Source organism: Erpetoichthys calabaricus, chromosome 11, assembly GCF_900747795.2.
Source record: "Erpetoichthys calabaricus chromosome 11, fErpCal1.3, whole genome shotgun sequence".
Classification (NCBI taxonomy): Eukaryota; Metazoa; Chordata; class Cladistia; order Polypteriformes; family Polypteridae; genus Erpetoichthys; species Erpetoichthys calabaricus.
This window is the reverse complement of record NC_041404.2, coordinates 163,727,036-163,745,613: the sequence shown is the minus strand read 5'-3', so window position 1 is coordinate 163,745,613 and position 18,578 is coordinate 163,727,036. Positions and strand designations below refer to the sequence as shown.

General features: G+C 38.6%; 1 protein-coding gene across 1 annotated transcript in view; it reads right to left on the bottom strand.

The window, feature by feature from the left end:
• Positions 1–7,802: 7,802 nt before the first annotated feature.
• foxk1 (forkhead box K1) overlaps positions 7,803–18,578 on the bottom strand; it is a 99,609-nt gene continuing 88,833 nt past the window's right edge. The window contains 4 exon segments of the mRNA XM_051933784.1: positions 7,803–10,155; positions 10,933–11,160; positions 11,303–11,557; positions 12,375–12,541. Of these exon segments, the coding sequence (XP_051789744.1) occupies positions 9,941–10,155; positions 10,933–11,160; positions 11,303–11,557; positions 12,375–12,541 (865 nt within the window). The 3' untranslated portion in view covers positions 7,803–9,940.

Below are 18,578 nucleotides of genomic sequence, written 5' to 3'. Positions count from 1 at the left end.
TTAATAAGTTTACATGTGTTTAAAGCATGTGGGAGGGGTATTTTAAGGCTTAAACTATAAAAAAAAATCTTTAATTATATTGTTTTTCTACAGTATATCGCGGAATTTCACCTATCACTGATGCATCTGGAACGTGTTTTACATTTACATCATTTAGCAGACGCTCTTATCCAGAGCGACTTACAACAGTATTTGTTAGTTTTTTTTCGCATACCCCTTGGGGTCAGAGCGCAGGGTCAGCCATTGTACAGCGCCCCTGGAGCAATTACAGGTTAAGGGCCTTGCTCAAGGGCCCAGCAGAGTAGGATCTCTTTTGGCAGTGACGGGGATTCGAACCGGCAACCTTCGGGATACCAGCGCAGATCCTTAGCCTCAGAGCAACCACTCCGCCTGTTTTATTTCATTGCTATGCTTCTGTGTCTAATCCAAGAGTCTTTAGGCCTGAGTTTTATGACAGGGTTGGTACAAGTGCCCAAAAACAGTTTGGCAAGGACAGGAAGGCCAAACTACCCACCTAGCAAGCTTCACTCAACAAACAGTTTTTGGGGGCAGGTGTGAAAATAAGCCAGTAACTGGGGGATGTGTCGCAGCAGAATTCTGTTGGTCTAAAGTTGGCTGTTTGGTTTTGAATCAGAAGCCATTCTGTTTCATGACACCCTGTTGGCCGTTAGGATTTAAACAGAGAATTAATAGATTTGCTTCTCTACCTGTCCGTCTCTCTCTCACACACCATCACGATGAAGGAGCATCTCACACACCATGGACTGAAAAGACAACCATACTGAGAAGCACAACTTGGTAGCCATATTGAGACCAGCATGCGGCCTGTATTAAAGAAAGCTAGAAATGATGCCTTAAATAGAGACATTTATAGTAACTACAAGTTGGTGTTCCACCTGGAACTACATATCAGCATTTATCAGGTTGTATGGTTGCCAATATTCACTTGTACTTTGCTTATTATCTTCTGAATATTATCAATAACACATTATTTAAAGTCCTAACTTAACTCCTGCTTGTCTTTTTACCTAATTGCCCGAGGTTATAAATGTAGAAGGGAAGGTGGGAAGAAGTTATAAAATACCTTATAAACAGTGCTAAATCCATAGGATTTGAGGTGATCTGACAAAGGCTAGATATTAAAGAATACAAAAGGAGAAAGTAGAGTACAGTGATCCTTCGCTATATCGCGCTTCGTCTTTCGTGGCTTCACTCCATCGCGGATTTTAAATGTAAGCATATGTGAATATATATCGCAGATTTTTCACTGCTTCGCGGATGTCTGCGGTCTACAGTACGTGTGCTTTCTCAGTTGATTTGCCCATTTGAATTTAAACAAGGGACGCATTTGAATTGAAACAAGGGACGCTATTGGCGGATGGCTGAGAAGCTACCCAATCAGAGCACGCGGTTAAGTTCCTGTGTGCTGCTGATTGGCTCAGTGACGGAGTGCTGCATTAATCAGGAAGTCTAATCTCACTCATTCCGCATTAACGTGCACAAGCGCCAACAGAAGATGCAAATGATTGCAGAAAAGGTAAAAGTTTTGGATATGCTGAAGGAAGGAAACAGCTACACCGCTGCAGGACACCATTACAGCATAAATGAGTCCACGATTCTTTTTATTTAAAAAGGAGGAAAAGCATATAAGATCTACGGCCGCAGTGTCTTTTAACCAGGGAGCAAAATGAGTTGCAAGTGGACGTGATAAGGCAGTAGTCTGGATGGAATCTGCTTTAGGGATTTGGATTGAAGAGTGCTGGAAGAAGAACAACGGCGGTGCTAAACAGTCGCCTGAAGAGGCTCCTTTAGAAGAGCTGTAACACTATCCTTTGTTGTGCAGTAAAATTAAACTCATCATTATCGGACAAGTCGTCGTGTCATTGTTGGTGAGTAACCATAATTAATTACTTACGTACAGTACTTATTACATGTACATAGTTTAGTGTCACTGTACACACATTTTACTGTATACAATTTTTCTTGTAATGTAAGTATTTATTGATGGTGGCGTGTCTGTCGTAATAGCTATAACATATGTGATATCGGAGACGCTCGATATCTTTAAAATAATATTTAGGTTTTACTGTATGTAAACTGTGTTTACATACATAATTTCAACGAATCTTACCTAATATCTAAGAGAATACAAAGGGTTTATGCTGTATAATTGTGCGTGAAATGTTTATAATAGTGTGGGACAGTTTATAAGGGCTTAAAATATATAAAAATAACCATATAAACATATGGTTTCTACTTCGCGGATTTTCTTATTTCGCGGGTGGCTCTGGAACGCAACCCCCGCAATGGAGGAGGGATTACTGTAATATAGAATTCTACCAGGACAAAACACATTTATATTGCACTTTTCTCACTACTCAAAGCGCTCTCCACGCAGACAGGACCCCGGACGCAAACCCATGATCTCCTTCCTGCGAGGCAGCTGCACCACCACTGCGCCACTTGCGTGAATAATCCCAGTTCAAGACAGAAGAGGAGCACAGATCTGAATTGCACTGGGCTGAAAGAGCAAGAAGCTTTTTAGCAGCATCCAAGAGATACGTGAACAAGCACACAGATGGTTGTTGGAAGCAAATTTGATGACAGAAAGGTGCCACATGTTCTGAGGACCAACCTTGGCTGTAGGAGAAAGGAAAAAGTGAAGGAAGACAGTGAAAATTTAAAGGAAAGATCACAGAATGATTGGAACCCTGACTCCCCAAAAACATTGCTACTTGTTCATGGACGCACAGAAAAGCAAACAATTCAAAATCTTACTAAAGGTGAGGGTGGGAAAGAGCTGCACTGTGGCATCATTCGGTGCTGGCTCCCGTGTAAGCAAGTGACCCCATGGTTAAGGTGGCATACACTGTACAACACATGGAGGAGTCTGATGCAGACTGTTAGAAGGCATGCTAATGGAAGGTCATGTTAAGAAGAAAATGGCAGCTTGTTTTTTAATAGGAAGCAAGAGTTACAAAATCTTTGATAGATAGACAAGGTTACATTGTTTATCCACCTAGAAGCTTAAGGTTTTCCTTTTGCTGACAGATATAAAAATAAGAGAAACACAGTGCAATACAACCTTGATGCCATGAACATGTGACAATAAGGACCCTATAAACTATTATTGAGAAAACGAAATCTGGGACAAAATGATATGCTGAAAGCTTGTATTTTATGAATATGTTTGATATAGTGGCTGCCTGCTACCATCAGAAGACTGGGTTTGAATAACAGCCTGGAGATTGTCTGCATGGCCTTTGCATGTGGATAGTGAAAGAATAAGAGATAAAGATGGCAGAATATCTGGGTATTCATGAAGAGGCAGCAGGGCCTCTTGAGGTGAACCTTCCAACGGTGACAAAGAAACAAGACCTATCATGCAGCGCTGGAATGTTATGAATCAGAAGGGGCTGCTGGCATCAGAATGGCACACTTCAGCCTAAATGAAGAGCCATTTGTCAGGAAGACCAATTTCACCAACAATTGAACTGCTTCTTTTTCTCAACCTCAGTTCTTTTTAAAAATGCATCCTTCCACATTTCTTGTCCATGTTGAGGGATTTGTGGGCTCAGGTTCTATATTAGTAACACTGGGTGTAAGGCAGCAACTAATTCTTGATGGGGTGCCAGTCTAACAAAGGGCACACATGACCCTACAGACATATTTCCTTATGGCAGACCACTTTAACATTATGAAATTACGGGAAACCCCGAAATAAAAACTCCATTGTTTCAGAGAGGACATTGAAAATACACACAAACGCGGTCTGAGCTGAAATTTGAAGTTAGCCTCCTGGAGCAGGAAAGCTGCAATGTTGAACTTTGCAACAAAGATCTACTATGTAATACAATACTACTATCTGTGTGTGTATGTCCATCCAGTCTGTCCGTGCAATCCGATTGGTCAGTTTGTCAAAGGAGTTAAAATGAAGCATTTCAACGATGACAGAGAAAATAACCTACTGAGCATTGTTGGGTCGCTAAATACTAATGAGGCACAACCTGAGTCACCTTTAAAGATATGGGACATATTCGCAAGAATACAAATAAGGTTTTCACAGCAGGTGATAGGACCTGTCTTCCACTGTATGTTGTTAAAATGCAGAGAGGAAGCGAGCAAGTTGCCTTGAAATGACAGTCTGAGAAGCAGACTGTACAGGAACACAACAGAGGGAGGAAGCGCAGGGCAAGAGGTCAGGACACATGAAGATACCGAGGAAAGACGTATGAGGAATGCGGAGGGTCATCCTCAAAGATGGTAAAAGCATTTGCACCAGGCAAGAGATGCCGAGACACAAAATGATACAGAGAAAAGGCATAGGAACAATGCTGATGGTACATGCAAGGCAAGCGATATTCTTTAATGTGTTCTATTACCTGGGTAGTGTAGCTAGTATTTAATATACGAGGGGCATTCAATTATAAACAGGAATATTCATGCTCCTGCGGTGGGTTGGCACCCTGCCCGGAATTGGTTCCTGCCTTGTGCCCTGTGTTGGCTGGGATTGGCTCCAACAGACCCCCGTGACCCCGTGTTCGGATTCAGAGGGTTGGAAAATGGATGGATGGATGTTCGTGCTCAGTTCTTATAAAGAGTGCAAGGTAGACATGATTCACTGGACAAACACATGTGTTTTTGTAGTTGTTGTTAGTAGTGCTAGCTGCTCTTTCCCCCATTCCTGTCAGTTGAAATGTCGGAGCAGGAGGTACAAAGTAGTGTTGCGCAGCGGATTATTATTAAACATTTGACAAATGAAGGAGTCATTCCATCTCAGATTTATTCCACACTTAAAAATCAGTTTGGGGATGAGTGTCTTTCTCATTCTACAGTGTATGATTGGTACAAGTCATTCAGAGAGGGACGATCAGCTCTTTGGTCCACTTAAGGAATTTTTAGAAGAGATGAAATTCAAGTCGAATAAGAAGGATATTGATGCTGTGGAAGAATGGGTCAACATGCAGTCAAAAGACTTCTACTCTTTGGGGATTAAGAAGCTTCCTGAGCACTGGAACAAGTGGATTGCAGTGGCAGGAGACTACGAAGAATAATAGTGTGCAAGTTATTTCATTGTACTCAATAAAGTACAGCTCACAAATTCCTGTTTATATATGAACACCCCTCATATATTGTACAGATAGATTTTTAGACTCACTCCAAATGACACTATCAGTGATTAGTATTGGCTGACCTCAAAAACCCATTTTTGCAGCACCTCCTTTTTTAAGCTTTGTGATTATTTAGTTCTAGTGCTTCTTCATGCGGAGCATTACAGTACTTGAGGAAATGGACATGTAGTTTTTCTGCAGCAACTTCCTGTTAACAGAGGTTGGCACATACAATATATATATATATATATATATATATATACACACACACATACATACAGTAATCCCTCCTCCATCGCGGGGGTTGCGTTCCAGAGCCACCCGCGAAATAAGAAAATCCGCGAAGTAGAAACCATATGTTTATATGGTTATTTTTAGATTGTCATGCTTGGGTCACAGATTTGCGCAGAAACACAGGAGGTTGTAGAGAGACAGGAACGTTATTCAAACACTGCGAACAAACATTTGTCTCTTTTTCAAAAGTTTAAACTGTGCTCCATGACAAGACAGAGATGACAGTTCTGTCTCACAATTAAAAGAATGCAAACATATCTTCCTCTTCAAAGGAAACAGAGAGGAAAGCAAACAAATCAATAGGGCTGTTTGTACCGGCGGTGCTTCGCATACTTAAAAGCCAAAGCTGTTGAAGGCGGCAGCTCACACCCCCTCCGTCAGGAGCAGGGAGGGGGAGAGAGAGAGAGAGAGAGAGAGAGAGAGAGAGAGAAAAACAAAGTCAAAAATCAATACGTGCCCTTTGAGCTTTTAAGTATGCTTCAGGAAGCAGCTGCACACAGAAGGTAGCAACGTGAAGATAATCTTTCAGCATTTTTAGACAAGCGTCCGTATCTTCTAGGTGTGCGAACAGCCCCCCTGCTCACACCCCCTACGTCAGGATCACAGAAAGTCAGCATAAGAGAGAGAGAGAAAAGTAAGTTGGGTAGCTTCTCAGCCATCTGCCAATAGTGTCCCTTGTATGAAATCAACTGGGCAAACCAACTGAGGAAGCATGTACCAGAAATTAAAAGACCCATTGTCCTCAGAAATCCGCAAACCAGCAAAAAATCCGCGATGTATATTTAAATATGCTTACATATAAAATCCGCGATAGAGTGAAGCTGCGAAAGGCGAAGCGCGATATAGCGAGGGATCACTATATATATATATATATATATATATATATATATATATTTATATTAAAGAACAAGGAGTAATAAACTGAGAAAAAGCAATCGGAGCAATCATCCTGTGCATGGAGAGCAACGGCAGACATACATGTTGCTCAGCTAAACTTGGGAGTGGAGAAATAGAGAGGAGTGACATCAGAAGAAGTTAAAAGAGAAGCTTCTATTAATGTATTTTGAACTTTATTCTTTAATTAAAACGGACACTCCTTGTCTGACCATGGACGGTGAGTGAGCTTGTGTTTAGTATTTTGAAACAAACAGATAAAACAAGAACTTGCCTTTCCTGCTTAGTAATAATTAGGTTTCTTAGCTTAAGAGCCAAATGCGTCGATTTTACATGTAAACCTCTTACACGTTAGCATCTTCCTGATAAACATTTTCTGAACATTTTATTAGAATTCCAGATTGTAATTATGACAGGCATTTGATTTTACTTTATGTCATATGCATTATCAATAAATATTCTGATTGCATGCTTAATTAGTAAAAAAAATATGTATTTTAAGGGGATTTAATTTATTTTAGTATGTTTATGCTCACAGAGCAATAAGCCTACATAATTTTGTTACTAAAAATGAAGAAGTCACATCTGTGATCTGCAGTTTAATTCTAAAAATATCAAGGTTAAAACTATAAAAAATAGGTTTCTCCATAGCTGGCTATGCAGGACCTTAGTGCAAAAAAGAAATTAAAAGGGTAAAGCAAACTGGAAATGTCCAGTTGTAGTAACATAAAATCATTGATCTTTGTCGGCCCTACAAAAACCAGATCAAAGAATCCTTAGAATAAATAAGATTTGAGAAAAGAAATAAAAATTAAAAACAGTTTTAGATCCTTGTATGCCGTGAAGGTATAAAGTTGTGTTATTTCAACTTTCCACATGAAATCACAACAACGTTAATCCAAGTGTCACAAAGCTTTTTCCACTGCAGAGAACCAGTAAAAAGATAATCAAAATCACTCAGTGTTAAACATGTGTCGATTTTGCTTTTTACAAAATACTGCCCAGCTGTCCATTTTTAAATTATTCTAAGTACAGAGGAAGCAGACACATTCAGAAGATTACAGGGGAAGAAACAAAATCTACAAATTAAATGTAGCTGAAATTTCCATTGTACTGCTCAGCAAATCCAGTATATGGTGAAATGCAAATACAAAGAAGCCATGCTCTTTGATACAATCAACAGTAAGAATACAAAAAAAAATAAAAAGAAACATGACAATGACTTTTGATATAACCAGCATGTAAGATGGAGCCACGTCCCACCTCAGATCAGTGACCTTCACTAACATCACTTGGTATTGCTGGCTGCAAACATAACCTTTGCAGATTTTTGTATCCCCACAGGTTCACTGGTTAACAAAATATTCTCCTTGTACAAAAACAGATATGAAATGAGGCACTTGTTGGCACATCCGTCGGTTCAAGTAACAAGTTGATCCTAAAAGGAGAAAACTGACAACTACAAAATTATCTTATAAATAAGAACAGACAACTCTGTAGCATTGTTAAAATGTTACTTCTATATTTTAAAATATTTTTTAACACTAGAAACCATTTTACTTTTCTTTTTACAGACAAAAATTCATGAGTGATATAATGCAACATTCTGAATGTATTTAAGGCACATGGACAGATGAAATCTGCAACAAAAAAAAAAAAAAAAAAAGGCATGAAAAAAGAAAGCTACGTGCCCAATACATTTTGGAGGCTTCATGGCACACTATGACAAACAGTTTGAACAGCTTATTATTAAATGTGTGTCACAAAAATTTAAATAAAAGCTAGTATTTAACCTTTGATAACTTTTTGTTACACCTTTGAAAGTTATGGAATAGAATACGTGAGGCATTGACCATTTTGACATGTAAATGTACAAGCTTATGGTGAATGGTGTTTATTTCACATACACTCCTCCCAGTTACTGTAATTCAAACATTTCAAACTGTGCTCCTAAAGGGTTCATCCCAAGCACAATTTCTTTAAAATGTACAAACAAAATATGCTTGCCAGCCCTGTAAAATCAAAGCAACAGGGTGAGACAAGGCATTTAACTTTGCTGCCACGGTGGCTTACTTCATCCCATCTCCCTCCCTCCACAGTTCCTTCCTACTAGGCATTTCCTCGTCTTCATACTTGGTACAGGAGAAAGGTGGCGTGTGCTTGGTAATATTTCAAATTCAAAGTCTAGCTCAAGTGCTGTTCAGAACATTCCAAGGGACCATCTGTTTATATTTTATAAGCTGCTGCATGACATTCCTTTTTTCGAAAATACATGCATATTTATTTGAACTTGCCCCAAATCTGCACCTTTATAGTACAAGCAGGTTAATCCATAATTAAATATTACTCTGCTAAATCTGTACCTTGATACACCATTGAAAGAAAGGTTTTTTTCTTTACTGTTGCTGAGAGACAAACCCAAAAGAAATCATGCTGTATAGGTTTTAGCTTCAGCTCCAGCCTATTCTGCCTAATCTCCTTTTTAAACTGTGGCATTGGTGTGTTGTCTCCCTTTTATCTGTCACAAACATTCCGGGATCTGCACTTTTGACTTTTCTCCATGATCAGAAGGGGAGAATGATGTGTAGTATTCCTACACACTGAGTTTGAACGTATCTTGTTAGTTTCCATTCTGTAGACCAACTCAGTTCTCCTCTGCTTTACATAGCAGGACCACTGCCGACCTCAAGTGGAGCCATCAGAGGTAGGAAATGCTCCACTTTCTGAAGCATGCTAATGCGTGTTACATAATTGACCATTTTCAAACAGCATTCATGTTACTGTTAAAATGGTACAGTATTATAAAGTTTTAAAACATAATTCTGTATGCTATTCCAATAATGGAATATCGGTTCATAAATTCAAATGATGTTTTTCTTTTGAACATGTGTCTGTGTGTGTGCATTTATCTTGTTGCATAAGAAATTCACACACTTAAATATAAACAATAAATGCTATCACAGGGGAGGAAAAAGTCAGATTTTATGGTTACTTTGCGCTGAAGCTAGAAAGTTACATACCCCAACATCCCTTTTCCTGCTAGCCATGACAATATCATCTGACTAAGAAGTACAATTTAAACAAGACAAAGACAAATCTCTTTAGAACACTTGAGTTGTATCTGAAGTCAACACAACACCTTCTGCTTGTGTCCTCCCCCGTGAACACATTTCTGTACAAATGAGACAGTTGCATATATTTGGTCCCTTCCCAGACCCAATACAACTTACCAGTATAAGTTACAGTTTCAAAAGATCTATTTCTATATTAATGCTGCAATGTTGAGGACTTTGGAGAAATGACATAACACATCTCAGAAGGCAGCAACATTATAAAAAAAATTATTATTCAAGGATAACAAAATGGTGGCAAATCCTACTTTTTGACTTGATGTATAAATATTTTATATATAAAAAAATACCCTGTTACATCACATTTAGTAACTCCCCGGCCCCGGCCCAAAAATACAATCACTTGTCTATAAATGAATTGCTTTTTTGATTCATTTCTCTAATATTTTAAGTTCATAATAAGAGACTCCTGTCCCTTTTTTGGCACTTTGGGCTTCTGGTACTGTAGAACAAACATACGCATCTTTGTCAGTGATGAGCTGCTTGTCTGTATTTGTGCGTCATTCTCATTTAATCACTAGCATCCTGTGGCTGTGATGTCAAAGACATAATTACAGGTTGAGGAACTGATGCACCATTTCCATCTTCTAGTTTAGAGCGTTTAGCCTCTGGCTCACCAGTAGAAGGAGCCGGCTGCTCTCCCTCAGCATTGGGTACCTTGCTTACCACGACAGGCGGTGAGGTGCTTGCTTGTGCAGCTAAGATTTGCAATGGATTGCTAAGAGCTGAAAAGAAAGAGAATGTTAAGACAATTAAGAAAGAGCACATTAAGATAACTTACTTACTTCCACAAATGCTTGTGTTACACTGGCTTAAATTCGATCAGTGAATTGCAAGCTTTTATTCTGTCAGATGTCTGTTTACAAAAAACTGTGCACTGGAAACAAACACCTTGATGTATTATAATAAAGTCATCAAATAATAAATTCTTTAAAAACTCAACATATGAGGGTGGACGCAAAAATTCTTGGAGTGGGTCAGTAGCACGGGAGTAGGACATAGTTACTGAATATGTTGCTAGGTATTGTATGCCTGCAGTCTGGTTACTGAGTCCACTGAGTTGATAGAGTGCATATTTCTGGCATTTATTCGACAATTGCACTTGGGTGACTTATTTTCTCAAAGCCACCATGGAAGATTTTTCAAGATACAGTGATAAATCGAATTTTTCAACATTGATGACTTATTCAAAATTAGTTTTTTTCTCCAAAATTTTGGAATAAAGTATTGTTTCAAGGAAGAAGTGATTTTTGCTATGCAGAGCATGGCAAGTGGTAGTGAATATAGGCACAGCTAGGCCATGGCACAAGATATCTGTGCAGCTGTACAGCGGGACAAGGTAGTGCATTGTGCTTTATATACACATAGATATATCCATATAGCTTTAACAATCAAAGCAATTTTCCTTTACAAATGTGTATTTACTGATCACCAATTTTTTACCTACCTAGGAATTAAATTTACAGTACCTTCATTCAGTGAGTAAAAATGCTATTTCTTACCATATGTATTTCCACTAACACTGGTCACTGGTAGCGCATGCTTGCCATTCTGAGTGACTGCTCTGACAGGAAGTTGATGCTGGCCTAAATTAACAGGAGCTGCCTGTTGGACAATGGTGAATGTCTGCCCTCCAGTGCTTGGATTCATGTGGCTGCTGACTGCCTGAATCACTCGACTGGCAGTTGGAATAGTTGTATAAGTAACTACGGGCTTCTCCTCAGTCTTACCTGACATTTAATGAAAGAGATTACAGAGTCAAATCACATAAAATTTATAGAAAACTTGTGAAAAAGTCATCCTTATACTTAACAAAAGCAAACTTAAAGCAGGCACTTCATTCTGAAAGTCTCACTCAAATTTTAATCTTACCAATAAGCTCTCCTGCTCCTTGTACACTTCCAGAAGGATTTGTATTGGCTAGGATATAGCCATTCGATGAATTGGCAGAGGATGTGACCACCCGCACCATAGTTACTGTCGGTGCTTGCTGAACAACATGAATAGCATGACCTGAAGACTGCTGAGTGGTTACTAGTGATGCAGGAACATAAGCCAACGGTTTAGCTACAACAGTGGGCGGTGGTGGGACTGCCATGATAACTGGTTGGCTACTAACTGGAGATCCTAAAAAATAAATTGGAAAGATATTAAAAAGAAATCAATTAATACTGTTGCTGTTAAATTTCTATTTCTCTAGAATTAAATGATCAGCTCAAGTCAGAATACTAATTATTTTTTGATTCCTATTTATTAAGGATAATAAAAGAAAAACAAGAAGCAGTAGTAGACATGGTATCTGCAATGTTAAACTGGGTTACAGCAAATGGACCAGCACTATGCTTTTTAAATAAATAATTAAAGCCTGAAACACAACAAAATGAAATGATAATAAAACAAAGATTCTATGCAAAATATCATTCTCCAATGAAAGCAGCTTTCAAGCAGTAAACAGCATAGATTATTCTAATGTGTCAAATGTCACATCATGCAACCCAAAATCAATGGTTCATAATAAAGTGCATAACTTACTTACAAAATGATTTGAATTTAAATAACATAGAGGTTAACTGTTTTGGCTGTGTTAATCCTCACTGTATTTCTGAATGTATGTATTAAACATATCCAACAGTACAATTTTACCGGACAGCCCAACTCATACTGCTCTATTTATGGTAAATAAAGTAGATATATACAAATACTTTTTTGGGAGATACCTGGCCATGTTCACATAGTCTGCATTTTAAAAGTAGTGTTTACATTAATCCAAATGACCACAGTTGACCTGCCGCAATGTAATTTAAATTGAATTAAGCAAAACAGTCAATGCAACATGCATTTCAGTTGAGCTTTTACACAAATCTCTTGGAGAGTTCAATTTGATGGATTTGTAATGTACTACACACAACTAAAATTATTCTAGAATTTCATCTAAGACACTAACCTGGGGCACTCTGTGAGTATCGATACTCCGGTACAGATGCAAGCTTAGATCCAAAGTCATGATCATGAGGGATTGGTGATCCTTCTCGAGACATTGACTCCGGCGTCTGTAAACCACTAGAATGAGGTGACAGCAAGCCAGGATGCGTGGGAGATGCAGGTGCACTCCTAAAATAGTGAGAGTAACATGCTTAAACATCTTCAACTTACCATATCGGAGATAAACAAGCCTGGGCTGAGGTAGGTCTTTGTACAGGAAACTGACCTATTAATTTGAGAAACTGTGGTAAAGATTGAAACTTTTTATGATGTGATGATAACCTTAAAACCTATTATCATTGAGAAATCCCTGGGCCCTGTCAGCAAAACAAATTGAAGCACCATATCTAAATCCTTCTTCAGGTTTGCAGAATCCACCTTTACTTCCTGTTTCTATAAAGATGGTGCCAAATCCCTTTACAAAAAGCTTAGCTAGTGACTTGCTAAGCTACATAGGTGACAGAATATAGAACTTCAGAAGTGGATGAATGAACATTTATACTTTTGTAAATTTCTTTAACACAATGACTGGTAAACATTAATTAACTTGTAGTAGGTGATCTATAGACAAATGCCACCTATGAGTTATCACATAAACCATTTTCAGGGCTAAAGCACCAAATACGAACATACTTATTTAGAGATAACACATGTCAGTAGAGGATAATAGGCATCTGAAATAAGAATAAAAAATCAATGTGCTATCACAAAACAGAATATTTCACTTTCAGGTTTTTCTTATTAGCCATATTTTGGATAACATTTATTTTTCACAAAAATAATTTACATATATAGAATCACTGACATCTGACTATCTCCAAACGATTAGCATCTGACAACTATGAAGTTCAAATGAAAAATAAGACATTTGTTTGCAACTAATTGTGCAAGATCTAACTTCTTGGACACAGCTGAGTTATCGTGCAGCTGGTGCACAAAGAATTTTCTATTCCAACTATGAGGTAACTCAATATATATATTTTATATATATATATATATATATATATATATATATATATATATATATTTACACGAGCTGTGTAAGCCCGTGATGTAAAAAGCCTGGGGTCACAGAAACTATTGAAATCGTCAGAAAAAAAATATTGAAATGTAGAGATGTCAGGTAATTGACAGGAACTACTCTGGGCGTCTCTCTCCCAGGAAGATTAGTTTTGCCGACGTGCTCGCATCGCTTGTGCATTAGCGGCGGGAGGAAAAGTAGAAGGGATACAGTTTTGCCGGTGTTAGCAGCTAAGCGACTTTGTCTTTCTTCTGAGGTTTCATTTTGCTGACGTGCTGGCCCCACTTGTGTTATTAGTGACTAAGCAAGTTTTCTGTTTCCTTGGAGGTGGAGCCCTTACCCATACTCCACCTCTCACTTCCGGGCCGAACAGACACACATACACTTCCACACATTATATACAAGAAATATAACCGAGTGGTAACCAAATAACAGTGGTATGTCTTTCATTTCCTAGGAACTTCTGAGTACTGGGGTGTTTTCTGAACAAAGATTTTTAGTGAAGCAGTATTTAGTTGTATGAAATTAAATCAAATGTGAAAAACTGACTGTGCAAAAATTTGGGTACCCTTGTAATTCTGCTGATTTCAAACGCAAGTTCTGCTTCCCTTTGACTCTCCTCTGAAAAGTGACAGCATGGGATCCTCAAAGCAACTCTCAAAAGATCTGAAAACAAAGATTGTTCAGTATCATGGTTTAGGGCAGCGCTTCCTGATTGGGGGTGCTTGTGAGCAACTGTTGTTGGGGGTGCCAGAATCCATTGAGGAAGAAAAATGAAAAACATTATTTGTACAAAATCTTAATTTATCTATCCATTCCTAAATAATTAAATGGGTCATTTTGTATCAGTGCAATACGCTGCTTGTTAAAATGGATGACTTCCGCTCTTATGCGCAATTAGTGCTGCATGGGTATTATGAACGATCGTATCTGTTCAAGTTCTATTTAAATTTTAAATATAAGTAAGTTTTATTTAGTCGACAGAAATATCTTTGGTAGGAATGTAAGTTAAACTTAGTCATCACTGCATAAATTTTTCTTCACCATAGAAATTTAAAGACTAAATTCAACTTACATTCCTACCAAAGATATTTCTGTCGACTAAATAGAACCTACTTATATCCAAATAGAACTTGAAAAGATATATTTTTTCGAATCTGACCGCACATTTTAGATCGACTTGACGCACACTACATCGAGCCTGCGTACTATTGTGCTGTCGTCTGCCTGCCTCAATAAGTCACCGTCACTTCGCTCTTACTTTTTTACCATTCATTTAATCATGGCTAGTCGCGAAAAAATTAGAAAATGGAAGGAGGATTACACTGAGTATGGCTTTACCAAAACAATTATTGATGGAGTAGACAGACAGCAGTGCGTGCTTTGCAATGCAATATTTTCCAATTCCAACTTGAAGCCATCAAAGCTCGGTGAACATTTCCAAGTTAAACATGGTGAAAACATGAGAGAAGGGAATGATCTTAATTCCTTGAAGGCTAAAAGGGCACGCTACGACATTAAAGGAACGCTTCCGAAGTTAGGGTTCGCTCCTGTGGATAAGCCCCTGCTTCTGGCATCATTCAAAGTTGCATACGAAGTGGCAAAAATGAAAAAGCCACACACACTTGCAGAGACTCTTATCAAACCATGTGTTTTACATATACAGTAATGAAGACTATCCTGGGTGGCAGAGGCTGCACGGAAAGTTTAACAGATTCCTCTGTCAAACAAATTTATCCGAAGTACAGTAGGATTGATGACATCGGCGCTGATATTCTCAATCAAGTGGTTTTGGACATCAAAGCTTCCCCTGTCAAGATCTCAATTCAGTTAGATGAATCGACAGACGTCGATAATTGTAGGCAACTCATCGTTTTCGTTCGTTATGTAAAGGGGAATGCCATCGAGGAAGAATTCCTGTTTTGCAAATCACTCGAAACAACGACAACCACAAGGGATGTTTTCAATACGGTGAAAAGCTTTTTCAATACTAACAAGATTCCATTGCAAATTATCGGATCTATTTGTACTGACAGTGCTCCTGTTATGTTAGGAAACCGATCTGGCTTTGTTACTCTTGTAAGAAATGAAGTACCAGAGGTGACGGTTACTCATTGTATCCTTCATCGCCAAGCTCTTGTGTCGAAGACCTTGCCGGTTACTTTGAAAAACGTAATGGATTCGTGTGTTAAAATTACAGTGGTGTGAAAAACTATTTGCCCTCTTCCTGATTTCTTATTCTTTTGCATGTTTGTCACACAAAATGTTTCTGATCATCAAACACATTTAACCATTAGTCAAATATAACACAAGTAAACACAAAATGCAGTTTTTAAATGATGGTTTTTATTATTTAGGGAGAAAAAAAAATCCAAACCTACATGGCCCTGTGTGAAAAAGTAATTGCCCCCTTGTAAAAAAATAACCTAACTGTGGTGTATCACACCTGAGTTCAATTTCCGTAGCCACCCCCAGGCCTGATTACTGCCACACCTGTTTCAATCAAGAAATCACTTAAATAGGAGCTGCCTGACACAGAGAAGTAGACCAAAAGCACCTCAAAAGATAGACATCATGCCAAGATCCAAAGAATTCAGGAACAAATGAGAACAGAAGTAATTGAGATCTATCAGTCTGGTAAAGGTTATAAAGCCATTTCTAAAGCTTTGGGACTCCAGCGAACCACAGTGAGAGCCATTATCCACAAATGGCAAAAACATGGAACAGTGGTGAACCTTCCCAGGAGTGGCCGGCCGACCAAAATTACCCCAAGAGCGCAGAGACGACTCATCCGAGAGGTCACAAAAGACCCCAGGACAACGTCTAAAGAACTGCAGGCCTCACTTGCCTCAATTAAGGTCAGTGTTCACGACTCCACCATAAGAAAGAGACTGGGCAAAAACGGCCTGCATGGCAGATTTCCCAGACGCAAACCACTGTTAAGCAAAAAGAACATTAGGGCTCGTCTCAATTTTGCTAAGAAACATCTCAATGATTGCCAAGACTTTTGGAAAATACCTTGTGGACTGAGGAGTCAAAAGTTGAACTTTTTGGAAGGCAAATGTCCCGTTACATCTGGCGTAAAAGGAACACAGCATTTCAGAAAAAGAACATCATACCAACAGTAAAATATGGTGGTGGTAGTGTGATGGTCTGGGGTTGTTTTGCTGCTTCAGGACCTGAAGGCTTGCTGTGATAGATGGAACCATGAATTCTACTGTCTACCAAAAATCCTGAAGGAGAATGTCCGGCCATCTGTTCGTCACTCAAGCTGAAGCGATCTTGGGTGCTGCAACAGGACAATGACCCAAAACACACCAGCAAATCCACCTCTGAATGGCTGAAGAAAAACAAAATGAAGACTTTGGAGTGGCCTAGTCAAAGTCCTGACCTGAATCCAATTGAGATGCTATGGCATGACCTTAAAAAGGCGGTTCATGCTAGAAAACCCTCAAATAAAGCTGAATTACAACAATTTTGCAAAGATGAGTGGGCCAAAATTCCTCCAGAGCGCTGTAAAAGACTCATTGCAAGTTATCGCAAACGCTTGATTGCAGTTATTGCTGCTAAGGGTGGCCCAACCAGTTATTAGGTTCAGGGGGCAATTACTTTTTCACACAGGGCCATGTAGGTTTGGATTTTTTTTTCTCCCTAAATAATAAAAAACCACCATTTACAAACTGCATTTTGTGTTTACTTGTGTTATATTTGACTAATGGTTAAATGTGTTTGATGATCAGAAACATTTTGTGTGACAAACATGCAAAAGAATAAGAAATCAGGAAGGGGGCAAATAGTTTTTCACACCACTGTATAAATTTTATTCGTGGAAGAGCTTTGAATCACATGTTGTTCAAAGCGTTTTGTAGAGAACTTAATGATGATGCTTCTATTCTCCTATTTCATACAGAGAATGGCTTTCTAGAGATCGAGTTTTGACAAGGTTTTTTCAGCTCATAAAGGAAATAGAACAGTTTCTACGAGAACAGAAATGTAACCTTCTGCATTCTTTTGAATTTCCTTATTTTACACCATTGTTGGCATACCTGGCAGATATTTTCCAACATCTCAATGACCTGAATTGTTCGATTCAGGGAAAAGAAATGAATATTGTGACCGCCTGCGACAAGCTGCGTGCTTTCAGGAATAAGTTGCTTTTATGGAGTTTATGTATCCAGAATAAGAATTTCGCTAATTTTCCTTTGCTGAATGAAGTCATTGTGGAGTGCAGCAGCTTAAATTTTAAAGACAGTGTCAAAGAAGAAATCAGTCAGCACCTGGAAAGCCTGAAAGAGTCATTTGACAGTTATTTCTACCCGGGAGATCTGGAAGAATCAGAAACCTGAATTGTCAACCCCTTTGCTTTCAAATTAGAAAAGATGAGAGATGAGGATGAAGACAAAGAACATTTAATTGAGATGCAAGCATGCCAAGCAATGAAGCTGCTTTACGAGTCCAGTTCACTCTAAACCTTTTGGTGCAGTGTTCAAACTGGGTATTCAACTCTTGCAAAAAAGAGCATTGAAAGTCTTTGTCTCATTTGCCACCACTTGGCTATGTGAATCGGGATTTTCATCTCTACTGTACATCAAGAATAAATATCGTAACGCACAGAACCCCGAAAATGACCTACGCGTTTCATTAACACATAAAAAACCACGTTTCGAAGAGATAATTACAAAGAAGAGGCAGGAGAAAAGTCAAAGAACCTAAACAACATAAAATTCTCAAACTATTTATTCCTTCTATAAATTTATTTATAAAGAACATCATTTCATACTTGTATTTTGTGTGGTTGAGGTGTGGAAGGCTGCTCTTTCCACCCTCTTGTTAGCTGTGAATAAAGTATCCATTATTCATAAAGCTTCAATTGGTGATCTGTTTTCTGCGTTAACCTCATATTTTTTCATACTTCTTCTCAAACCAAGGGGGTGCGAAATCGGCCTCGTCCGTCACAGGGGGTGCGAGGGTAAAATGAATCAGAAAGCGCTGGTTTAGGCGAAGGCTACAAAAAGAGGCTTAAACTGTCACTTTCAACTGTAAGGAATGGAATCAGGAAATGGAAGGTCACATGCACAGTTGCTGTTAAACCCAGATCTGGCAGGCCAAGAAAAATATAGGAGCGGTATATGTGCAGGATTGTGA